The sequence below is a fragment of the Ctenopharyngodon idella genome, chromosome 15, assembly GCF_019924925.1.
Source record: "Ctenopharyngodon idella isolate HZGC_01 chromosome 15, HZGC01, whole genome shotgun sequence".
NCBI classification, from domain to species: domain Eukaryota; kingdom Metazoa; phylum Chordata; class Actinopteri; order Cypriniformes; family Xenocyprididae; genus Ctenopharyngodon; species Ctenopharyngodon idella.
The window spans coordinates 9,982,684-10,009,902 of NC_067234.1; the positions used below are offsets into that span (position 1 = coordinate 9,982,684).

Below are 27,219 nucleotides of genomic sequence, written 5' to 3' on the forward strand. Positions count from 1 at the left end.
TGGCATCCCCCAAACCCCACACCATAATCCCCCCTCCACCAAACTTTACACTTAGCACAATGCAGTCAGGCAAGTACCATTCTCCTGGCATCCCCCAAACCCAGACTCATCCATCGGATTGCCAGAAAGAGAAGCGTGATTCGTCACTCCAGAGAACACGTCTCCACAGCTCTAGAGTCCAGTGGCGGCATGTTTTACACCACTGCATCCGACGCTTTGCATTGCACTTGGTGATGTAAGGCTTGGATGCAGCTGCTCAGCCATGGAAACCCATTCCATGAAGCTCTCTCACTGTTCTTGAGCTAATCTGAAGGCCACACGAAGTTTGGAGGTCTGTAGCTATTGACTCTGCAGAAAGTTGGCGACTTCTGCGCACTGTGCGCCTCAGCATGCGCTAATCTCGCTTTGTGATTTTACGTGGCCTACCACTTCGTGGCTGAGTTGCTGTTGTTCCTAATTGCTTCCACTTTGTTATGATACCACTAACAGGTGACCGTGGGGAAATTTCACGAATGGACTTATTGCACAGGTGGCAACCTATCACGGTACTACGCTTGAATTCACTGAGCTCCTGAGAGTGACCCATTCTTTCACAAATGTTTGTAGAAGCAGTCTGCATGCCTAGATGCTTGATTTTATACACCTGTGGCCTTGGAAGTGATTGGAACACCTAAATGTGTCCCAATACTTTTCGCAATATAGTGTATGTGTATTGCCAACCCGATCTCACAGGAAAACGTTAAAGGGGGGGGTGTAATGCTATTTCATGCATTCTGACTTATTTACACTGTTAAAGAGTTGCATTCTCATGCTAAACATGGCCAAAGTTTCAAAACACGAGTTGGACGTATGACAGAGTATTTTTGTGCCAAATATACTACTTCCGGTTGTGGACATGTTTTGCTGAATTTTTTTCGATTATGGCCTTTATCACATAATAAGAATGGAATTCCTTGTATAGGCACTTCTCTCTGATAAGCGTGCACACACACACCACCCAGAGAAAGACCAAGAGCACGCCCATCAACACGCTTCGTTCAGGATATGGAATCCAAGAGATTTTTCAACAATGGCTGTGTCCCAATTCAGGAGCTGCACCCTTCGAAGGCTGCATACATCATCGAGGCAGTCTCATTTAAGAAAAATAACCATTAGATTGCAAAGTAAGAAAGAAATTACAGTATTTTACACTTCACAATGAATATCAGTCAATTTTAGTACGGTTACTTTTCTTAAATATTGCATCCTTGATGACGTATGCAGCCTTCAAATGCGACTGAAAATGCCTCTGAAAGCCTCTGAAATGAGACGCAGCTCCTGTCACCAAAAGAGTGTGTTTTTTGGTTTTGAGGGAAAGGTTACCTTTTTCAGCTTCCCAAAGAACCCAGCGTTAAGGGAACAGTGGATGAAGTTTGTTTTTCCGGGGCAGCAATGGAGTTGTTCAGGTATATTTGTTTGTTCCCGGGATTTCAGTGATGAATACTTTGTAAACAAGTCCCAGTTCGGCCCTGGATTTGCAGTTCGCAGGTGGTGAGTAAAACTGCATCAAATGTCTGTGTTTTGTTGGCAATCAGCGCGCAAGTGCATAAAATGCAAACAACACAAACGTTTTTGTTCCCTTTTTATTTGTAATGATGTCGCAGCTTGCAGACAATCTCTACACAAAAGCTGCGCGCGCTCGTGACTCTTTAGCTCTGCCCACGGCAGGCACGCCTCCAGGAGCTCGACTTTTTTTGGAAAGACTCGGTACAGCGTATCTTTCTTTTCTTTTTTTATTGGCTTTTGACAAACAGGGAACATTAATAACATTAAATATGTTATGCAGTTTTAAGTATACAAAACAAGGCATTATATACTGCTGTTGTTAGAGATTAATATACTTGTGCACAAAGTAAACAACTGAGTAATCAACTAACTACATAAGACATGTAAATGTTCTGTATGAATATACAATATATACATACACATCTCCATCTATACATACACTCATACACCTATATACATATACATACACACACACATTATATAGACATATATATATTATCAAAAAATTTTAGGCCTACTACATGATCCCTTAACATGAACAAAAACTAAACAAAGGCGGTAACACACTGATCTAGTTGTCGGATGTACTATAGCTCCTTGAAGAAATGAACAAGCAATACAAATAATTGAAACACACAGAGCGCACCATTAACCTTAACCACTAAGCCTTTAAGAAGTTATAAGTCAAGATTGTTCATGAATATTTTTATTGGGTTCCATATTTTTACAAATGTCTTTTATTTATCTAATATCTTATATCTCAGCTCTTCTAGAGGTAACACGTAACTTAGCTCTCTAAGCCAAATTTCAAAGGCTGGTACAGACTCAGATTTCCATTTCTGTAAAATTGCCTTCTTAGCTAAGATCATACTTAAAGAAACAACTTGCGACACATATTTACTTCCAATATTTGAAGTATCTCCAAGAATGCCCAATTTTGGCTCAGGTGGCAAATCAATTTTATATGCATCTGAAAGAAATTTTAATATATTCTGCCAGAATGGTCTAATTTTATGACATGACCAAAAAGCATGAGACAACGTACCTTCTGAGACTTTACATTTGTTACATATAGAGGATACATTTGGGTAAATCCTATGTAATTTGGTCCTCGAATAATGAAGCTTTGATGACTTTGAATTGGATTACAGTATGCCTTGCATAAATAGATCAAACGTGAATTTCATTAAGACAGCTTTCCCATGACTCACCAGAAAGTTCCACACCAAGTTCCTCTTCCCAAATTTGCCTAATATGATCAGTGTTTGTGTTCACCTTATCTAGTAGTAACGCATAAAAGAAAGAGACTGTGCCTCGTTCCTCATTCAGTTGGACTGCAGTTACTTAGACTTTCCAAAGTTTGATTTATAGGGATGTTTTCAAAACCAATTAAATGCTTTCTAGTAAAATCTCTAATTTGTAAATACTGGAAAAAATCTGTAGATAAAAGATCATATTTTAATTTAAGTTGAATAAATGAGCCAAATTATCAATATATAAATCTCTTATGGAACTTAAACGTTTTTGCTTCCATTGGAAAAAAAAACCCTTATCCTGCAGGGCTCGACAATAAGGACTGCCCGATGGCCCGGGGCCAGTGTGACTGACGCTCGGGACAGTAGGCAGAACTGTCACTTGCCCGATCGGGCCAGTGCTGTAGAGGGTGTACGATATATATTGTCTATGATATCGTAATTGTTGATTTAATGATCTGAAATTATCGAGTATGTCCCTCCCTTTACAAAACACCCATGTGACGTAGTGTAGTAGGTTAGACTAGTGCGCGAGCATATTTAGAGTGCACGATTTCACTGCGTGATTTAGTCTATTAAAATGCATTTAGAATGCATCAGAATTCAAGATAAGGGACAAAAATGACCCTGTATATCTTTTATATTTATATAATTTAATATAGTTAACCAATATTAAACAAAGGGCGCCTTTTTTTTCAAATATCAGCACGATTAAAAATGTGATATTGATTTTAATACAGTTTAATGAGCAAGAACTTAATATCAAGTGACTTACATTTTAGACACCAAATCGCCTGTTTCACTCTATTTCGCCTACGAAAATACTTCCAAAGTCCACACAGCATTGTTTTGCGTCTCTGAGCAACACTTCTCGAATAATTTTCATTTTTAAAATGATTTCAAATAACAGTATTTAACGTTTTATATTTTCAACATTTCAAAACATTATTTATGCATCTGTAACTGCTCTTGACTGATTAACTTTAATAAAGTTTAATCTATAGTTATATAGTTAGTTATACATTAGATTACAATTTCTGTACCTGAAAATCTCCTGTTTAAACCTATATGAAAAACTTGAAAAGCACCGTTTATTTCATTTAGTTTGTTCTGCTGTATTTATTTTTGCTATTACTCATAATTTGAATATTTGTTACTATTTTATTACTTACTGTATATTTGTCTAACAATATTTAAAAGTTAAGTTAGTTAATCTAGTAGCTTTTGGTGCCATAACCCTATTTTTTTAAGGTTACATGTATCAAAAACAACAAAAACAATAACTAGGCTTATTTTATAGGCCCATTTTCTTTTCTTTTACTTTATTTAATTTTTTGTTGTGGGGCAAGTGAAAATTTTGACAGGGCAAGTAAAAATTTGAACCACTGGCCCGACCAATACTTAGCGTTGAGCCCTGTCCTGTAAACCAATTCACCAAAATGTGGATTTGTTGCAAACTGCCATGTGATTGTGTTGGTATTTCTTATTGTGATTGCTCTTAAGAGTTTTTATCCTTGAAGATCTTACAGAAAGAGTGTCAACAACATAGATTAAAAGAATGGTCTCCAACAGAATTATGAATCAAATGCTCAAAAGAAATACTTTATGAAAGAGTTCCAGCAAAATATTGTTGTAACAAACAGACATTGGGTCCAGGAAACCTGAAAAACCATAACTGAAAGAATTGTAGTGATAACATATTGTATATATGACTTCTCATTAAAGTATTGAAAGTCTAGACTATTTATATCCTTCCTCAACAGGAGGACAGCCACAGTAAAACCATTAAACAAAAGCCACTAGAATTCAGGTACAGTAGAATCATTTGAATTGCGCTGTGGTTGGAAAAGGTTGGAAACTTTTATGGAGGCAATTAAACTGACCTTTACATTACAAACGGTGGAAAAATATGTATATGTACGTCATTATGATCTGAGAAAGATTGTACCATATTCTAAAGTCCAGTCTCTATAATTCAGGTTTTCATTGTGGAAACAATTACTTATGTTATTATCAATGTTTTTTGCGCCCTATTCATGAGTGCACCAAGACCTTTTCCATTGCAACTTTACTCCTTTTTGCACCCATTTTCTTTCAGTAAAGGTAGTCATTTTCTGACAAAACAATAGTGAAGTACATCGCAAAGCACATTAATACATAAACCATCTAGCCCTCATTCATGAGGTTTGGCTACTCCTAAAGTTAAACTGGGCTCTGAAGGCCCTGCAAAACAAAACGTAAATAAGTGGATCCAAGGAGGCATTTAGTGCTGCAAGCAGGATAGTCAACTCCTTCAGAATGTAGAATGCATGGACTGCTAAACAGTCATGCAGCAGGGGTTTGATAAATATGAAAGGCAGTTTCACCAGATGATAGGGCATGAAGCACGCACAGAAAATGACTATTAGCACTAGCATGTTGCGCTTAGACTTTCTGAATGTTTGGCTACTGAATGTGGTCTGTGTAGAGAATTGAACTTGTCTTAGCTTTTGAAGAGTCTTCCAGTATAGAAGAATCAGAGATAGCAGGACAAAAATGAAAACCACAATGGTCATACAATGGATGATTTTGTAGGCCAAACTGAGCTGGAGACTGTCCTGGGATTCACAGGTAAATTCATTGTTTTGACCCCAGGAGTTCTGAAGAAAAATGATCAAGTAGATGAAAGATGTGGTTAATGATGAGAGCCAAGTAGCAGCAGAAATGTGGCAGGCGGTACGAACTGTCTGCAGAGCATGACTCTCCAATGGCCGGACAATCTTCAGGTACCTGAAAAGAGTGTAAAGAGCACTATCAATAACACTTTAAATTCAATTGCATTTATTTACATGTAATCATATACAAATACTGTATAATATATGGTATAATAGCGCCATGTCAGGGTCTTAGCAGACATATGCACTTATCCTTGTCAGATTACTGCAGGTTTTTGGAAATCTAAGTTATTCTTGCAGCTTGCCATTCTAAAATAAAGGATTTGGACGATGACTGGTGATCTTTTATATGTAAATGACATTAATTAGGTGTTGTTTAAAACACGGAGAACTGAAACCATTCAGCTGCAAACAAGTTCAAGATCATTTGTGATTTATAGATTCATCTGAAAGAGAGGCGTACGCTCGTTTTCTGTGTGTACGTTCATTCTATGAATCGCACGTACGCACATCTGAGAAATGATCGTAAGATAAAATTTAGGACGGTTTCTGCACAACATTTTATAAATGAGGACCCTCGTGTGTGTGTTCACATAGCAAGTGCCAAAATCTTTAATAAGTTTTGTACCATTCTGACTAAATTAAAAAAAAAAAAAATGTAAATATTTTCAGTCAAAAATGAAAATACATCAAGGAAGAAAGTATATTCCATTTTTTTTGATTAGCTATTATTAGTGTGCATGGTTACCCTTATACTGGCCCTATCAATCTCAGGACTGGTTTTACAGACAGGGCTTAGATTAAGCCACACTGAGCCTTAGTTCAATTAGGACATTTAAGTAGCTTTTATAAACATTCCTTGGAGAAAAAAAAAAAAAAAAAAAAAAAGAACATTACTGGTGTGTAATCTTGAGACAAAACAATGGCACATGTTTTAAGATATGTCACTGCAAGTTGATTTCAGTTAAGACAGCTCAAACCTGCATTTTAGTCTGGGACTTGTGGCCACCTCGTGCACGTCCCTTTTAAGTCCACAACACTACACACTGACCATTATGCACCCCTGATGCTTACTTCTACTTGACAGTCAAAGCTATCAAAGCTGCATTGCTTCCTGAGTGTGGACTCAGGAAAATTGAGAGGACTTAGGGTGCTGTTTGGGACAGCAATTTAAAATCTGCCATTTTTGTTCAGTTAGCAGGAGATCAATTCTGGTGAAAAACTAGTGAGTATGCAAATATGAAAACATGATGAGCTGGAACTTCACACAGAGCTTGTGTTGTATAAGTCATGTTTGGTTTCATGGTGTAATTTGTGGTAAAGTTGGTTGTAGGCAATGGAGACTCCATCTAGGTAAGCAAAAAAAAAAATAAAATATATATATATATATATATATATATATTGTTTATTAATTCATTTTTTTATTTGATCACAAGTCTCTCTCACACTGACTTTGAAAGAATACCACAGTATCTAGTCTAACCCAACCATCTAATACCTAAATAAAAGAAAAGGGAAAAAAAACAACTATAGGTTCATTCTGTCAACACAACTCAACTTTTTGCATTTTTCCGCCAAAGTTTGCATGCAACTCAAGAAATATTAAAGATGTTTTAGTGTGTATTCACACTTGTAGATTGGTTTTCTTGGTTCTTTTGGTCCGGACCAAAAAAGAAAATGATACACTTAGTCCTGGTTCACTTGGCATTGACACTGTTATTTTTTAACTCTGGACCTAAAGATACCAAAAAAAAAAAAAAAAAATGCGACAGAACTTATCGAATATCCAAAAACAATGCTGTGTCCTGGGCTAAATGCCCTCGCTGTATGTGCATGCATATAATGGTATATGATGGAGCTGACAATTTGTGAAGAGCTTAAAATGTGTAAAGGAGTCAAAACAATGGCAGAAATCCCTCCGTTGCACACACAAATGAATCTGCTGTGAGACATGGTTCTAATGCCTGTATTGAACTGTAAAGGCAACATTTATGGGCAACATCGCGACTATGATGAGAAAAAAACAGGTATTCTTGACTATTCTGTCCTTTTTTAGGGTTGCAACTTTTAACATTATGTCCTGTTTTTGGTTTATTTACATGTCTTTGGTCTGTGTTGCTTTCATATTTCAACCGAACCGCACCAGAGTTAATTTGAAAGTGGAACGAGACCCCTAAAAAGATGGGGTCCACTTTCAAACAAACTCTGTTGCGGTTCAACAGAAATATGAATGCAACACGGTCCAAAGACATGTAAACTCGTTTGGTGCGCACCAGGATTCGGATGGTAGCGTTCACACTTATTCAAATGAACTATACTAACAGAGCAATCGCACCAGTGTTTTAATTGAACCATACCTGCCAAGTGTGAACACATCCTTAATGTTCTTTTAGGGAATTTTCACCTTTGTTCTGAAACAAGGATTAATTTTGTTACAATGGTTTTTTTTTTGGTTTGGTTCGCTTTCACAAGGCAACATTTGAATGGACCAAAATTAATTCATACGAGTCTCATCTCTCCTCTCATTGGTCAGCATGCAACTGTTCCAGGATTCAGCTCATCGGTTATCAGCAGTGTTGGGCATGTTACTTTAAAAAAGTAATTAGTTATAGTTACTAGTTACTTCTCACAAATAGTAACTGAGTTAGTAACTGAGTTACATGTTTATAAAAGTAACTAATTACCACGGAAAGTAACTATTGTGTTACTTTAAAAAAAAAAAAAAAAATCATATTTAATATTGGATGCCCCCAATATTAAATATGTTAAATGAATGAAATGGATACTAAATAGAATAAATTATTATTATAAAACAATGTACACTAATCTACACTATTTTAATGTTGCTGTAGGACAATGTGAGAGACACCTATCAAATTTATTATATTATTGTAAATATTATCATTACTATAGTGGAACAATAAAACACAATAGATGGTTTAGAACTTTTAATATTTATTGCACATACCACAACTGGCCAGCAAATAAGTCTAAAAATAAATTATGCTTCTTAAAAAAATGTACCAAAAAATAAATAAATAAATAAATAAATAATAATAATAATAATAATAATAATAATAATAATAATAATAAAGAGTAACAAAATATACACATACACGCTTTGTAGTGCAAATTAAAATTATGAAATTGATAGGCCTATTTAAACAGGTAACAAAATAAAAATAAAACTCCATGGCCATCTCTGACCATTGGCCCTATACAAGTCACACAAGTGCTCTTCTCACAGTAGAGGTCAAGCAGAGGGCACTGTTGTAATCCCCTCTGTCTCTGTTCAAATCACTGTAATTTGCCACATAAATCCAACTTCAGCTCCTGAAAATTAATTAATTCATTCATTCATCAATCGATACATTCCTTCGTAACACTCATCCGTCCATGCATGCATTCATTCATACATACATCCATACATCCATTCATCCACCATAGCAATCCATCCACCCAACCTAGTCATGTAACCATCCCATCCATCCATCCATCCATCCATCCATCCTATTAAACCAGTGGTTGTATCTCAAAACCAGAAGCTTCTCAAACTTCTGTTCAGAGAGCCTATTCCTCTTTGGAGTGATGACAAGTTTAGTCAATATTCCGCTCTATGCCAGCGTGCTCCACTTAATCGCTCATGGCCCAAGTGATCGCTCTACTCATGATCCGCTCTTGCTCACGACATGAAATTTCTCTGTACTGTACTATACGTGTTGGTAGCCATTAAAGAAAACGCATTTAGTTTAATATTTATGCTTAAATAGGCCTATTATAATGTTATTTTTTAATTTCATCTATTTGATGAGGACTGAAGAGAACAGCATGAGTGCACTGTAAAAAATTGTGCTGTAAAATAACGGTAATCTACTGGCAGCTGTAGTTGCCAGTAATGTACTGTTAATTTACAGTCCCCTACTGCAAATTTACAGGTCTTTTTTTTTTCTTACAGTATGTTACTGTAATACTACCATGGAAATTAACTCATTTCATTTAGTGAATCATAGTAGTGAAGTCATTAAAAACATGACTTTAACTCAAATCTTTGCAGTTTGTTTAAGTTAACAATAGCACACATATATGTGTGTTAAAGTACTTAACAAACAGCTTATCACTGCATCTGCAACTACACAGTTACTGCCTTTAAATAAAGCAGCATAACATCAGGGTTTTTCTCTGCTTATCACTGACTGAAGCACAGGCTCTACTTTCCAGCATAATGGTAACCCCCAAACACATAAAACACTTCAGTTCAATATTTACTCTACTTATCAATTATTGACTTTGCATAACTTTTTCTATTAACTTTCACTAATATTTCAGTGAAATTAACTTGTTTCTTTTAGAAAATCTGACTGTTATGTTTTACAGAAAATTACTGTTTTTTTCCTTCATTTTACGGTAATCTACTGTCAGCAGGGTTGGCAGTAAATTGCTGTTTTTCTATAGTTGATTACTGTTAAATTACGTTTCACTCTGTTCTCAATCTTCAGTTTAAAATGAACACTTGTATGTGTCCACACTACAGAGTGTTAGAGTAACACTGAAGCAGTGTTGAAGTTAATGAGATAATTAAGTGATTAATTAATTGAGAATTAGTGATAAACACCTTCTGTTACAACAGACTTCCAGCCACAGCCTTAGATGAAATCACCTGAAGATAAAAGACATTAAATCTTTCAAGATCTCAGCAGAGGAGGATTAAACAACAAAACAGCATTACCAGCTTCACTTACTACTTCATTACTAACCAGATTGACTTTATTTCTGTCAGACATCTACAGAAGTTATTATTGAGAATTAACAGAGCTTCAGATGTTGTTTTAATGTTTCATTTGATGTTACCATGATGGAGGTCAGTGTTTGCTTTAGTTGGGCTCTTGACTCTTGACATTTTAACATGTTTGTTTTTTTTATTTTTTTGTCTACTGTAACCATGTGTATTTAAGACACATTTGATGTGCTCAGGTGATGTTGGTTATATTTTGATTACAATAATCATCATGTAATGCTTGGTTTCCTGAGCTTGTCAGAAATGCATTATCAGAGTTTTTTTTTTTTTTTTTTTTTTTTTTTAATAAATGAAACTTTATATTGCCAACATTGCGATACTACAGCTTAAGATCAAGCAATGCAAAGCAATCCGTTAAAAAGAATTTTTAACTCATTTACAAAAAAATGTTTGATCTACGGCAACAACATCAAGAATCAGTGTATGAAACTCAACAACGGTGACAATCAACAAAAAAGATAAAAGATCAACTCTGAACATCACAAAACATGCTACTAAAAGTCAACACAAAAACAACAGCAAAATAAAGGCGAACAGTAAGAATTAAAGAAAATAACCAGGCAATTCAGCGACATAATTTATTCATGCCGCAATGCATGCTGGGAGTCATAGACGATTTTTGTACCCAGCATGCATTGCAGTATGAAGCTTTTGATTGTCACCATTGTTGAGATTCATACGCCAATTCTTGATGCTGTGTGACTCTGAGTGATTCAGTTGTTCAAAATGTTTTGCACACAAACTGTTTTCAAAATTCTTCATATTATCTGGTTGTAATAACACAGATAGATCTCATGCTAAAGAATCACAGGAACTCCATATTCAAAAATGTAAAACCATCTAGTTTAGACTCTGATGAGCCATTAGATAATGATTTTGACCGTTGATAATTAGCTAACCTTTTCTGATCACATTATATTTTGGCTTTTTTAGCCACAACAAATGTGTTTTAAAGACACAGTTACAGCAGCCAAAGAAAAACTAATGTTCATAAATGAAGGGTCAAGAGCCTGACTAAAGCAAGCACAGATCTCCATCATGGTAACGCCAAACAAAACAATAAAACAACATCTAAACCTCTGTTATTTCTCAATAAGAATTTCTGTAGACGTATGACAGAAATAAAGTCAGTCTGGTTAGTAATAAGTAGGGTTGGGTATCGTTTTAATTTTAGCGATTCCGATTCCGATATTGATTAACGGTTCCTATTCCAATATTTTTTTATGGAGAGAAAAAAAGAGCAAATACTTCAAAAATAATGTTTTTACCTTTTATTCTTGCCACATTTAGGCTATGACCAGTAGGCTGTAACTGTTAACAGTGACAATTCGTCTAATAATGAAATAAATAACACTTTCATTAAGGAATGATCAGAAGCAATTACAAACCAAAACTATTTAGGTATAACACACAAAAAAGTTGCTATTGGAGACAGTAACATAAAAGAGATTAAAATGCAAAGTCATTAATATTGAATATATTAGTACTCCACTAGTTGGCAACAAGTGACAGTTTAAAAATACAGGTGCATCTCAATAAATTAGAATATCATGAAAAAGTTATTTTTTTTTTCTTTCTGTAATTTAATTCAAAAAGTAAAACTTAAATATATTCTAGATTTATTAGACATAAAGTAAAATATTTCCAGACTTTTTTGTTTTCATTTTGATGATTACAGCTTGCTGCTCATCAAAATAAAAAAATCAGTATCTCAAATTATTAGAATATTTATTTTCAAGTTCTATTAAATTACCATTCTCAGGGTTTAAATACTGGGTTTAGGTCAGTAATCCCAACAGCAGTCATGGGGAAGTCTGACTTGACAGTTGTCCAGAAGATGATTATCAAGACCCTCTACAATGAGGGTAAGCCACAGAGGGTCATTGCTGAAAGAGCTGGCTGTTCGCAGAGTGTTGTGCCAAAGCATATTCATGGAAAGTTGACTGGAAGGAAAAAGTGTGGTAGGAAAAGGTGTACAAATGAAAGGAATGACCGCAGGTTTGTGAAGATTGTCAGGCGAAGCCGATTTAAGAGCTTCAAATAGAGTGGACTGAAGCTGGAGTCAGTGCATCAAGAGCCACCGCACATAGACGTCTTCAGGAAATGGGCTACAACTGTCACATTCCACGTACCAAGCCACTTCTGAACCAAAGACAGAAGTCAGAAGCGTCTTACCTAGGCTAAGGAGAAAAAGAACTGGACTTTTGCTAAGTGGTCCAAAGTCCTCTTTTCAGATGAAAGTAAATTTTGCATTTCATTTGGAAACCAAGGTCCTAGAGTCTGGAGGAAGAGTGGAGAGGCACAGAAACCATGTTGCTTGAAGTCCAGTGTGAAGTTTCCACAGTCAGTGATGATTTGGGCTGCCATGTCATCTGCTGGTGTTGGTCCACTGTGTTTTCTGAAGTCCACAGTCAACGCAGCCATTTACCAGGAAATTTTAGAGCACTTCATGCTTCCTTCTGCTGACAAGCTTTATGGAGATGCTGATTTCATTTTCCAGCAGGATTTGGCACCTGCCCACACTGCCAAAGGTACCAAAGGCTGGTTCAATGACCATGGTGTTACTGTGCTTGATTGGCCAGCAAACTCGCCTGACCTGAACCCCATAGAGAATCTATGGGGTATTGTCAAGAGGAAGATGAGAGACACCAGACCCAACAATACAGATGACCTGAAGGCCACTATCAAAGCAACCTGGGCTTCCATTACACCTGAGCAGTGCCACAGGCTGATTGCCTCCATGCCACGTCGCACTGATGCAGTAATTCGTGAAAAAGGAGGCCCAACCAAGTATTGAGTGCATAGAAATTAACATACTTTTCAGAAGCCTGACATTTCTGTTTAAAATACCCTTTTTTTTTATTGATCTTATGAAGTATTCTAATTTATTGAGATAGTGAATTGGTGGGTTTTTGTTAAATGTGAGCCAAAATCATCACAATTAAAAGAACCAAAGACTTAAAGTACTTTAGTCTGTGTGCACTGAATTTATTTAATACACGAGTTCCACAATTTGAGTTGAATTACTGAAATAAATGAACTTTTCCACGACATTCTAATTTATTGAGATGCACCTGTATATCTGGTAGTAAAGCTAATACAAGGGCTAGAAATCAATTAATCCTTTGCTGATACTTCCTCGTCATCATGGAGAGCGCAGTTCATGGTTGCATAGCAACGACAGACGCCACGGGAGGGCAAGCGCTTTGGAAAAGAGGAGAAAGTGGCGCGGCCATGCTTTCCACGCATTTTTAGATGCAACATGTAAATTATTTTAACCTTTAAATGTTTAATAATTGTGACTAAACTGAGAGGTCTCCATCCAAAACATTCTACAGTTTTCTTTAACCTGAGGACAAATGTATTTAAAATGTTTGTGTGACCTGTTCAGTTCAGTATGCACCACATATGCGGATTCCTAGACAATGTATATCTAATTTGGCCAAAATCAGACAGGAAATTTTCTTCAAGCAGAGATTCTGTTGAATGAACATGTTTGTGCCATATACAATTCACAAATGTTGTTCATTTACCTTTCATGTGCCTGCTTGATAATTAAGAAAATATTGTTTGGAGGAAACATGAAATAGGCAATAAAAACGATAAAAATAATAATAAAAAATCTTCCCAACTAAAGTCCCCCTAGTGAATCTCAGCCATTTCCAGCCCTGGTTACAATTATTTTTTGTGCTTAAATAGCAAATAATCTTATTTAACAGAAAAGTTTCAAACAAGTTGTAGATAGAAACAAGAACCTAAACAGTATATTTTCTTAAAGCACACTGCAATTCAATTTAATTTATGCTTCCCTTAATTGCATATGTAAAAGCAACTCTACTTTAGAACTTAATTTGTAGTGCACAAAATTTATCTGAGTGCATTCGAAGAAAGCATGAAAAAAGTAAGATTACAGGGTATTTTCATGTAGTACATAGACATGTTAATGTATTTTTAGTATAACTATCATGAATTAAATGAATTATAAATACAATTTAGAACATTTCTTTTTACTAGGGCATTTACCCTTACGAAAAAAAAGTTTATTCAAGTGTGCTATTAGTATACTTCTTTTAAACTAAAAATAAGAAAGTATACTTTCAGTCTACTTTTTATATACTTCTCAGAAATATACTTTATGTACTTCTGAGAAATATACTTAAAATTGAAATCATTTGAAATTATTGATTTATTTATAAAGAAAACGGATATATTCCTAATTCTGAGTATCTAATTTTTTGTGTAGGCTAGTCCACTGGTAGTGTACATAGGAATTTACTTCAAATCTACTTCACACTTTCCTCGCCATTGACTTAATTTTCAGGTTATACAGTAGGGGGCGCTGTAACACATCTTCTGAAAGGGTACAGAATCTTTGGATCAAAATGCAGGAGAAGAAAAATCTGAAACAAACGAGCTGCAATTTTCTCAGCTTTTTGTTAAAAAAAAAAAATATATATATATATATATATATATATTTTTTTTTTTTTTTTTTTTTTTTATGAAACTTAACCACATTTAAGTGTTGATAAAAAAAAAAAAGGATTCATGAAAGCTAGAATGAAATAGAAAGAGTTAAATTACAGTTAAAGCTATATAAAATAAACTAAATAGGAACATAGTAGTATACTTAAAAGTGCAAAAATAATATGTAAAAAGTAAACTATAAGTGTGATGTTATGTTCATTTAAAGAAAACTTACAAGTATACTTGCACTAAACTAGTAGTTTACTAAGGGTATATTTCAAAGTGTACTTTCATATGCTAAAAATGTACTATAGTATTAAAATAGTAAACTACTAGTATACTCATAAGTTCACTTGTAGTACAGATGCAATACAAATGAGAAATGTAGCTGTGAACTAGTTGTGTAATTAAAGTTTACTACTGTTACACTTATAGTACACTTATACGTAAACTTAAGTTGGGCCAATTTAGTCCCAAGCGGTATTAAAATAGTACACTTACAAGTTTACTACTTGTACATTGATACTAGTATACTTACTACACAAAGTATGCTTAAAAAATATACTTGAACATTACTTAAGTATACTTGATAAAATGAACTTTTTCATAAGGGTATACATCAGATGTATAAATAGTTCTCTTTAAGGCAGGACATAGTTTTCAATAACATATCAGTATTAAATCAGTACACACTACACTCCATTATTTGAATAATTGTAAATATTAATTAGCTATGCAGCAATTAGCTGGTTTTTCAGATTTAACTTACTTTAAATCCACTTGTAAGCCTTTGATCCAACCGTTTGAACAACCGTTTGTGTTTTGGTGTGCTCACACAAAGATGAAAGTGAAAATTGTAAATGCAAATGCATATTGATGCATGAGGAGTTACAGAAAAACATGTAGTTTATTTGAATATTGTCTGGCTTATTTTGAATAATGTGCGTATAACAGATGATAAATATGCTTTAACTCAGTTATGCAATGACAGAACATGCACAAAACTTAAATTCTCCTCTGCAATATCACATATACATTTGACCAGTTTTAAAATTCAAAGCACAACACGTATCTAAGTAAAAATATAAATGTAGGTAGAAACAAGAACCTAAACAGTATATTTTCTTAAAGCACACTGCATTTCAATATTTTCATCTGCATAAGATTATACATATAGTTTAGTTTTAATTAGGAAAAAGACCAATGTTTATTTATTATTATTATTATTACTGATTGATTTGTCTGTTGAAAATACTTCTTACAAACACAGAAACAATATACTGTTTGAATAACACACATCCATTTGATTTTAGACAGGCAAGTTCTGATTGCTGCAATTATTTTGGGGATGGTAGTAACACTTTTTGTTTGAGCATCAGTGGTTAACTCAGTGGTTGTTTGTGCTAGATCTCTCAAACTTTGATACAAGGTAGCCACATTTGTTTATTACAAATAAAACTCACTTGGATGTGTACTATCACAATCACAGATTATGTGAGTTAATGTCAAATACAATGAGTTCCGTTGTTACAACCTACCCCACTACTGGAGTGAGTTGTAACACTAGCTGGGAATAAAACAATAAGAGGTAATTTGCTGAATAAGATCCACACTATCAAATTTATGCAAGAACGTTTGATTAAAGTGAACAATTTAATGTGACAGAAAATATTTATTTTAGGACTTTACATTTAGCACAAAAACAACTGCCAAGTTTGTTTGTGTGAGTGTTCGTGTCTACTGTATTACTGTCACATTCAGCAAAGACTATAGAATAACATAAGACGCATTTTGAATGGGAGAAAGTGCAACGCGTCATATGGCGGATTAAGTCCTGCCTTCTAAATAGGAGATAATCACCGGTTGGTAAAGTTATCACGTCACTGCAACAGCCGTTAGAATCAGGAGTGACTGGTTGCCCATTGTGTAGCAGTATTGGTTTTCAGCGTGATGCCGTGAGAAAAAAAAAACACAAAACACATCTAAAACTGGAAAGAGCTTTGCAATTGACTGTAGAGATAGATTTGACAATAATTCTGGGGTATATACAGACTGCCGAAAGCTACAGAAAAGAGAAGCAAATGGATGCCTTATGTATTTCCCCGGCGTCACTGGATCTTTGGTAAGTTGTAAGGAACATAATGTTCAATATCGAGTCCAACCTTTAGTTTAAACTGATAATCGTTTGTTTTACTCGTGTTTTCGCAGTTTTCCCGATTAAATCCAGTCATGCAGCAGGCTCTTTTGCCACTCAGTCCGGCTGAGGGAGCGCGTTCCGGCGGGAAAGTGACGTCAATGCATACCCTCTATAGACCTTAAGGCTGATTTATACTTCTGTGTCAGACCTACACCGGAGCCTCTGCGCCGTAGGCTATGCGTCTGTTTTCATTTATACTTCTGCGTCATTGTCTGTGTCGATGTGCATGCAGACCACTAGTACGCAGTGTCCGCGATCATGTTGAGTATCAAGGCAAAAGCCGAAGAAGAAACAGCTTGTAATGTACATTGTCAGAGAAGCTTACAAATAGAAGAAAATAAAGTTCTGAATGTTTATGATGAAATTAGGCAGCGTGTATCACCCATTAGTGAAATGCGATGTAAAATTGATGCATGCGAAGCAGTTACAGCTGATGTTGTTAAAATCATTCACGAAAGGATATCAGGGGTAGATGGAGATTTTGATGCTGAAAGGGAAAAAATGCATCTTCGAACATTGCTAGATCATCAATATGCACACTCAATTTTTGGATCAACTGTTTCACGTGTCAGTCAAGTGTCTAGTAAACATTCCAGCCAATGCTCCGTTGTTTCAAGTTTAACAGCTAAACGAGTAGATGCTGCTGCCGATTTAGCGGCTAAGCAAGCTGTTTATGATTCTTTGTTAGAAGAAGCAAAGCACAAGGAAAGGATACAGCAACTGGAAGAGCAGCATAAACGGGCCGTTGACGCTGAGTTAAAAGAGTTACAAGCGAATACAAGCACAAAAAGACTTGAGAGTTGCACAAGCCAAATTAGAAATCTGTGATAAAGAGGTTGTTAAAGAAACCCTGGGTTTATCTTCAGATTGTGACAAGATCAAAGAGGAGTACGACACCCCTCAAGTAAATCTTAAAAAGAAGCAAGGTGTGTCTCAGAACTTGGCTCAAGCAGATCTAAACATTACAACTTCTCAATCAGTATCAGGAATGCCCGTCTCAGCTTCAGTCATTCAGGACAGTCTAGCTATGAGTTGATTGCCAGTGCCTGAACCTTCAGTTTTTACAGGAGATCCTATTCGATTTATTGAGTGGAAATCATCATTCATTGCACTTATTGAAAGAAAATGCATCTCATCTGCTGAAAAGCTGTTCTATCTTAAGAAATACGTGAGCGGCCCTGTCAGTAAGGCTTTGGAGGGTATCTTCTTTAGAACTGATGATGAAGCTTATTCTGATGCCTGGGATAAATTAAACTGTCGTTATGGTCAACTGTTTGCCATTCAAAAGGCTTTTAGAGAGAAATTGGCTAATTGGCCTAAAAGGATGCAACAGGTCTTCGAAGCTTCTCTGACTTCCTCAGTGCATGTGAAAATGCTATGCCTCATGTTAAGGGCCTTCAGATTCTGAATGATTATCAAGAGAATCAAAAACTTGTTTCAAAATTGCCTGACTGGGCAGCCAGTCGATGGAACCGACAAGTTACACAAGCCCTCAGTCAAAGTTTTCAAACTTTAAGGAATTCTGTGCGTTTGTGTCAGCAGAGGCAGATATTGCTTGCAATCCAGTAACTTCTTTTCAAGCTCTCCATGCTTTAGGACCCGTCATTGGCAAATTCACTTTGAAAGAGGTTCAAGTTTTTAACAATCAAACAAAATGTGTAAGCCAGAAATCAGTGAAGCCAGTGATCAGAGCAAACAAAGTAATCATCAGCTCAATGACTGTTTTGAATTCTGTAGTAAACCATTGGAAGAACGGCGGAGATTTGTTCAAGAGCAGAAACTTTGTTATGGATGCCTAAAATCAGGACATATTGCAAGTGAGTGTCGTTATCGCCTTGTATGTGATATTTGTAAAAGAAAACATCCTACATGTCTGCATGACAGCAACTTTATAAGAAGAGTGAAGTCAGACCCTTCAACAGATTCTTCCCAAGGTGTTCTTAATGGTAGCACAAATGCAGTAACTTTGAGTGTAGCTGAAGAAAGGCAGACTACAAATACTTCAATGATTTTGCCTGTATGGATATCAACAAAGCAGAATCCTGACTGTGAGAGACTTGTGTATGCTCTGCTGGACTCTCAAAGTGATACCACCTTTGTTGATCAAGGAGTAAGTAATGCTCTTCAAGCACAATCAAGTCCAGTAAGATTGAAACTAACTACTATGCTTGGTAAAGATTCAGTTGTTCAAAGTGAGAGAGTATCAGGGTTGCAAGTACGAGCATACGAATCAGATAGTTTTATTGACCTCCCTCCTGCTTTATACCAGAGATTATATACCTGTAAATCGTGATCACATCCCCACCTGTGAAATTGCAAAGAAATGGAGTCATCTGTCAAGTATTGCAGATAAGGTACCACCATTAAAGGATTGTGAGATCGGTCTGTTAATAGGTTACAATTGCCCCAGGCCGATGGCTCCTCAAGAGGTGATTGTTGAAAGAGATGATGAACCCTTTGCTTTGCGAACTGATTTGGGATGGAGTATTGTAGGGTGTTCATCTCCACGTCTTGATTTGCCTAAAGAAAACAGTCTATGTCATCGCCTTGCAGCCAAGGAACTTCCTCCTGTCACTCCAACAGATGTGATTCATGTTCTCGATACTGACTTTAAGGACATTAACGAAGAAAAAATGAAGGTATCTCAAGAAGACATTCTTTTTCTCAATAAATTGAAAGAAAGTATTCGTAAAAACATGCATGGACATTATGATATGCCGTTACCTTTTAAGGAAAGACCTGTTCTACCAAGTAACAAACAACTGGCTATGGCCAGGCTCGACCATCTCAAGAGAAGGATGTCTAAGGATGAAATGTACAAGGAACGGTATAAGGAATGAGTGAGATCATTCAAAGAGGGGATGCAGAGGAAGTAAATGACTGCGGCAAAGAAGGAGAAACATGGTATTTGCCTCATCACTGTGTCTTCCATCCCAAAAAGCCAAACAAGCTGCGAGTGGTATTTGATTGTTCAGCAAGATATAACGGTTGTTCATTGAATGATCATTTGCTTCAAGGTCCTGACATGATAAATAATTTGAATGGTATTCTGATCAGATTTCGTCAACATCCTATTGCTCTCATGTGTGATGTGGAAAAAATGTATCACCAGTTTCATGTGAGTGAATCTGACAGAGATTACTTGCATTTCCTTTGGAAGAACGGAGAGTTCAATCAAAAGCCTCTTGAATTTTGAATGAAGGTTCACATTTTTGGTGCCGCCTCCTCATCAGGGTGTGCAAACTTTGGCCTGAAGTATATTGCAAATAAGAACAGCCATTTATGTCCTCTAGGTTCAGAGTTTATATTGAGGAATTTCTATGTGGATGAAGGAGTAACTAGTTTGGAAGACACAGAGATGGCAATTAAGGTTGCTGATGAAGCAAGAAAACTTTGTGCAACGGGTGGTTTACGACTGCACAAATTCATGTCAAATGATGGAGCTGTGTTGAATAGTATTCCTGCCTCTGAACTTGCATCTGATGCTAAAGATTTTGCATTTTGCCATTGGAAAGAGCCCTTGGAATACAGAGGCAAAAGGATTTAGATTGTTTCCAGTTCAAGATCAAGTTGCAGCAACAACCTGCTACTCGTCGTGGAATATTATCTACAGTTGCTTCAGTATATGATCCGTTAGGATTCGTAGCAGCTGTTCTGCTTAATGGAAAGAGAATTCTGCAGGAAGTATGCAAGTGTGGTATTGGATGGGATGATTCCTTGTCAACGGAACTTTAGTTACAGTGGGAGCAGTGGAAGCAGAATCTTTCTGAGTTGCAAGAAATAAGCATACCAAGAACAAATGCACCTAACAACTTCGGGAAAATTGTCAAGGCTGAATTTCTCAGATGCTAGCACTCACGGCTATGGTCAGTGCTTCTACTTGAGACTCCGCAACGAGGATGGGAATGTTCACTGTGCTTTAGTAATGACAAAGTCAAGAGTTTCACCTCTGAAGGTCATAACAATTCCCAGACTAGAATTAACGGCTGCGGTCATTTCTGTTGAAATAAGCAATGTGCTTAAAAGAGAACTAGAGTATGTTGATCTTGAGGAATCATTCTTTACAGATTCGGAGGTGGTAATGGGGTACATAAGGAATAAAGCTTATAGGTTTCATACCTTCGTGGCAAATTGTGTACAAAGGATACAGCTTAGTACAACCCCACAACAATGGAGGTATGTTCCTTCCAAAGAAAATCCTGCTGACCATGCCTCCAGAGGCCTAAATGTTCATGAATTGCAGTTATCAAACTAGTTCTCTGGCCCTAAGTTCTTGTGGGAGAGAGACTTACCAAAGCCAATAGAGACAAGCTCTGAACTTTCCTTGGAAGATCCAGAAGTGAAGATTGCTCGAGTTCTAAAAACAGAAGGTTCTGACAAAGTAAACTTGATTGATCGCTTGTCTAAGATTTCTTCATGGTCACGAGCAGTTAGAGCTGTTGCTCGACTTATGAGAAGAGTCAACAAAGATAAGTCAAGTCATCTAAGTACTGTATTCGACAAAAAGCTGAATTGCACATCATTAAATGTTTGCAAAGTTGTGTTTATAAAGATGAATTGAAGAGATTGAAAAAGGGACTAAGTGTTTCATCTCACTCTGAATTGTATCCTTTTGACTCGTTCATAGATGAAGATCTCAAGGTGGGAGGGAGGCTTCGTCATTCGGATTATCCAGAGTCCTTAAAACATCCTGCCATTATTCCAAAGAATCACTCTGTTACCAAAATAATTATTGCACATTATCATGAAAAAGTCAAACGTCAAGGAAAAGGATTCACCATTAACGAGATTAGATCTCATGGATACTGGATTCCAAGAATCAGTAAAACTGTGCTTCCTACATCAGAAGATATGTTGCATATAGAAAACTGAGATACAGAAAATGGCTGATTTGCCATCAGAATGAGTGAATCCGTCACCTCCATTCATTTACACGGGCATGGACTGTTTTGGACCATTCTGTGTTAAACAGGGAAGGAGTGTATGTAAAAGATATGGCCTACTTTTAACCTGTTTGTGTTCTCATGCTGTGCATATCGAAATGCTCACAGATATGACAACAAACTCCTTTATTAATGCTCTACGCTGTTTTATTGCGATCAGAGGCACTGTACAACAAATTAGATCTGACCAAGGAACAAACTTTATGGGTGCAAAAAATGAACTCAAAAAGGCACTTGAGGAAATCGAAAGAGTAACTGCATTCTTGTCAGAAAAATAGTGTGATTTTGTGATGAATGCGCCACATGCCAGTCATGTTGGTGGAGTATGGGAATGTCAGATCAGAACAGTGAGGCCTGTTTTGAATTCCATACTTTCATTTTATCCAGCGAAATTGGATGATTCTTCTTTACGAACATTCCTTTACGAAGCCATGGCGATTGTGAATAGCAGACCCACTACACACCAGCTTATTGGTGGAGAGGAGACAGAGTGATGAAGCCAATCATTTTATTGGGATGATTAGGAGGCCATGATGGACAGAGGCCAATGGGCAAATTTGGCCAGTATGTCGGGGTTACACGCCTACTCTTTTCGAAGGAATTTTTAACGACCACAGAGAGTCAGGACCTTGGTTTAACGTCTCATCCGAAGGACGGTGCTTTTTGACAGTATAGTGTCCCCATCACTATACTGGGGTGTTAGGACCCACACAGGACACAGGGTGAGCACCCCCTGCTGGCCTCACTAACACCTCTTCCAGCAGCAACCTAGTTTTCCCAGGAGGTCTCCCATCCAGGTACTAACCAGGCTCTGCCCTACTTAGCTTCAGTGGGCAACCAGTCTTGGGCTACAGGGTGATATGGCTGCTGGTGTTCAATATAAGTTCAATATCTATCGGAGCAGTTCTGGAGTCGTTGGCGCAAGGAATATCTTGCAAATCTAGCTGCCCGAAAAAATGGCTTGTTCCTAAAAGAAATATTCAAATTGGTGACATTGTTATAGTAAAGGATGATGATTTGCCGAGAAATCAATGGAGACTGGGTAGAGTAGAAAAGACTACTGTTAGCTCTGATGGACTTGTTCGTAAAGCCAAAATACATCTAGGCACCTCAAAACTTGACATGAAAGGTAAACGTATTGACAAACCATCAATAATTGAAAGGCCAATACAAAAGCTGGTACTGCTGATGGAGAATGTGTTTGATAAAAAAAAAAAATAAAAAAAACAGTGTTTGGTATAAAATGTTTTTTCTTTCCATGCTGAATATGAATATTTATATCTAGAAATCATTCATGTTTAAGCACATGGTAAGATTTGGTGGGAGTGTAATGGACCCTGGTGTGTTACATTTGTTGTTTTGTTATTTGTGGTCTTTACAAATATTTATTATTGTTATTATTATTATTATTATTAGCATTATTATTATATATGTGTATGTTTACATGTATATGATTTAATTTTGTTTAATGTATTCGGGTGCGGTTGAACTTTGTTTTTGGTAGCGTATCCGCTGCACTCAACGGATATAATGGCGCACACACCTCATGGTGATAGATATAAACACTCACGCTGTGTAAGGCACAGTGACTAAGGCAAGGTCTTACGGATTCTACAAACTTTAAGCTTAGCTCCTGGTTTAAAGGGGAACAAGGTAACTATCAAGTCACATCTTTTTTGTATATATATGGTTTTGTTATAATAAGATTGTTTATTTTTTTGGTTTATTTCTTTTTTCTAGCTCTTACGGTGGTTCATCTGTGTTGCTGTATGGCTACGGAACGAGAACAATAAACAATGAATCATCAGTGAAAGAGTCGCCTATTTTATTAGCCAGGATGCTACAACTTAATATACTAAAATATTCTTATTTAGTACTTCTTAAGACAATCTTAAGAGCATCTAAGTGTACTCAACTGTGCTATTTTGAGACACCATGAAATATGAACTAAAATGTGCCTATAACATATTTTCTCTGTATTTAAAAAAATGTATTTAGTTACCACTTATAGTACACTTAGTGTACTAAAAGTGTGTAAGGGTGGACCTCCTACAGGGGTTCAGGCTGTAGGGCTGCCGAACAACTAAAGAAACGGTATCAGCAAGATGGTAGAAAACTGTACAGTTCTTGTCAATTACCACCCACTGCTACTTATACCAACAACGGAAATAAGCGCAGTTACAATAGCAAAATATGTGTGAGAGCAAAACTAGTTGATTTCTAGTTGACATCATTTGTAATAGAAAGAATTTAATGACAATATCTGATTATGGTTACACTTAAAATAATTACAAAAGAGATGTATGAGATGATAAAATCATATACCATTAATCATACCCAGCATGTATGTAAAAAGTTACCTGAGAGATGGAGAGAGAGAGTGAGAGAGAGGGAGAGAGAGAGAGAGGGGGAGAGAGAGAGAGAGGGCCAGAGAGTGCCCAAGAAAAGAAGCAGAGAATAAAAAGCCCCAGAGTAACAGTTACATATCTTCTTTTATCCCTTCCTTGACCATGTGACTGAAACCCAAATATGAGACATTCAAACTGACCAATCAGGAAATTAAAACTTCCCCCACTGTGCTAAAGGTGTGACAGTTCATAGACCCCCAATGTATATACATTTTGGCCTACAGGGCTTGATCACTATCAACACCTTTGAGCCTTCCAAATGGCCCATGTAGCAAGAGAGAGGGGGTTGAAACAGTAAATCAAATGTCTTTGTTCATTTTAAAATATCCTTTAGATATTTTCAATCTTACAAATCCCTCCTTGGCACCGTTGGCCAAAGGTGGCACAGTCCATGAAGACATGCTTTCTGTTGTGTGTAGATGTTAACTTCAGACTTCTTGTCCAGACTTGTTTCAATAGCAGTTGGTCAGTCTTCAGTCTTTGTTCTCCTTTCAGTCCTGCATGAGAAGGTCCATCAGATGGTGTTGCACCATTCATAGATATGCAAATCATCCATCGAACACTTCACACCTCCACAAGAATCAGGCACTGATGATGGTAGAACTCAGTTGTCCCTCCTTTGAGACAAGACACAGGATTTGAACTTTGGTAGCAGGGATCCTGTGATTTAAAAGAACATATAGCACAACAAACAGCAAAAGCATACATATGGCATTTGTCATTGGTCAGAGGTTTGATGTGGTCAGATTAAATTTGTCTCTGGCAATAAGCCCTTAAATTGATGTACTTGATAAAGTGGTCAAGGCGAGAAAAAAAGATCTTACAAGCTCTTACATTGTCTCTGGAAACATTGAAATAAATTGCATAATAACAAAACAACAAATGTTGGTTTAAAACACCCCATTTCATGAAGAGAATTAACAAAATATTCAGTGTAACCAGTTGAATTAAAGTCCAAAACAATCAATGTGTAAACTCGACCGATAGGGCCGATCGTATTTGTTACATATGGTGGCCCGTACGGGGAACATTTAAGATTTTAAAAAACTGTGTTGAGAAAGTGGTAAAAGATGACAACTTATTTTGGTAATGCTGCTCCTTTTAAAACACCTGCTAATTTTAATGATGAACGGATTTTACACCAGTGTGATTGTGAACAGCTTCGTGCTGAAGTACTTTCTCTTAAAAACCTTGTTTTAAAACTGGAAAAGGATTTTAAAGACTCTGTTGAAAGTCATTTTAACCGTGAAGTGTATTTTAGAGAGGCTGTGAATGTAAAATTCAATAAGATGGAGGAATACGTGAAAGAGGCTATGGCAGCATTAGAAAAAGAGGTTGTTGAGTGCTTTCGGAGGAGAGACAAACAGTGGGCAAAACAACTTAAGGAAAAGAAACTTCCGGAAGCCACTGTCCCAACTCCTGCAGAGACATCCAACCCTGTACCTTCCACCATCTACACCTCTTCACCTCCCACTGACTGTTCCACCATCTCAACACCTTCACAGACAGACAGCACAACAGAGCAAGGAATTAACTGCACCAAGACATCATCAGGGCCAGATGTCAGCTACATCTTCTCTGTTCTTCCCTTCTCCAGTGAGGAAGTCAACAGCACACAACAGGATGACGTCACACTCACCATCATCTCTTCCACACCCCAGACCGACAGGATCACAGTGATCAACCACCAGGGCTTGCTGTACCGACGGATCCAGCGCAAGGACGGCCAGTACCGACTGCAGCTTGTCGTTCCACAGGCCTTGATCAAACGAATGCTACAGAGCCTCCACGAAAGGACAACGGAGAGACATCATGGTCGGCTGAAAACTCTTCTTAGCGTCCTGGAGGTTGCCTGGTGGCCAACGGTCCGTAAGGATGTCTGGTGGTATGTGGGAGACTGCAAAGTGTGTAACGTCATCAGAAAGAACAAAGAACCATCTCGTCACCCCGCATCATCACCAACACCAACCATCAAGCCAGGAAGGAGGAATACTCGGGGGGAGTGGCGTGCCGGCAAAGCTGGGTATAGTAAGCACCAGGGAGGAACTGCGCAACCTACCCAGGGTTACCCAGGCTGGTATCGACTTCCTCCACTCTGTAATGGTTCCCCATTTCCTTCCAGCTAACTAGTGCCTGCATGGGAGTGCCTAGTTTTAGCTAATTTATTTCAAAGACATTTTAAGCCACACTTTAAAGAGGATACCCATTTTATGGATAATGGTTGACAGTACTCTTAAGAGTACTTTTCTTACACTGTCACATAAAAGACATGTTTTACCACTCTATTTATTACTATGATTTATGTATAATAGAGTTTTAATTGGTTTACATGTTTTTTAGTCCATTTTATTCCTCTTAACATTTTAAGTGTGTATGTCTTTAAGAAATGAATGGTTGGCCTGTCATGTGATCAGTCACATGACAGGAAGCAGGAAATACATCTGTATAAAGAGAGAAGCATGGCAAACAAATGGGGACTCACTAACAGTCAACAACTTACCTGGATTGTGGAGTTTCCATTTTGCGGACTTACCTCTACAGTCACAACCTTACAAACTTTTGGATTATCACTACCGTGGACATTTGTATATACACTGGTGGACATTCACATTGGGACTTTATCAGCACACTAGGATTCTTGGACTGTTTTAGGGTATGGTACTTTGGACTGTATGCTTTTAACAGACTGAGTTTTCCTGGTTTTATTGTGTTGTTTTAACGTTTCCTGTGAATATTGTAAATACACAATTCTTATTTAAACTCATCACTGTTTTATGTCTCATTCTTTTAACCACTAACAGACTCACACAGTAAAATCTGACCCCATTTTAAATCTTGTGACTCAACCGATTTGGCTAATCGTTACAAATGTTCCAAGTCAAATGGACAAAATACAAAGAAACAAATCAAATAAGTTTTAGAAATGTTTCAAAGGCATTAATGATATTACAAATTTTGTG

At 36.8% G+C, this 27,219-nt stretch overlaps 1 protein-coding gene across 1 annotated transcript; it reads right to left on the reverse strand.

Moving 5' to 3' along the window:
* Nucleotides 1–4,970: 4,970 nt before the first annotated feature.
* On the reverse strand, nucleotides 4,971–26,779 carry LOC127495511 (P2Y purinoceptor 14-like). Its single transcript, XM_051862428.1, has 2 exons — nucleotides 26,760–26,779; nucleotides 4,971–5,600 (listed from the first exon to the last, which is right to left on the reverse strand). Exons 1-2 carry the CDS (start codon nucleotides 26,777–26,779, stop codon nucleotides 4,976–4,978), a joined length of 645 nt encoding a protein of 214 aa, XP_051718388.1. The 3' UTR covers nucleotides 4,971–4,975.
* Between the last annotated feature and the right edge of the window lie 440 nt (nucleotides 26,780–27,219).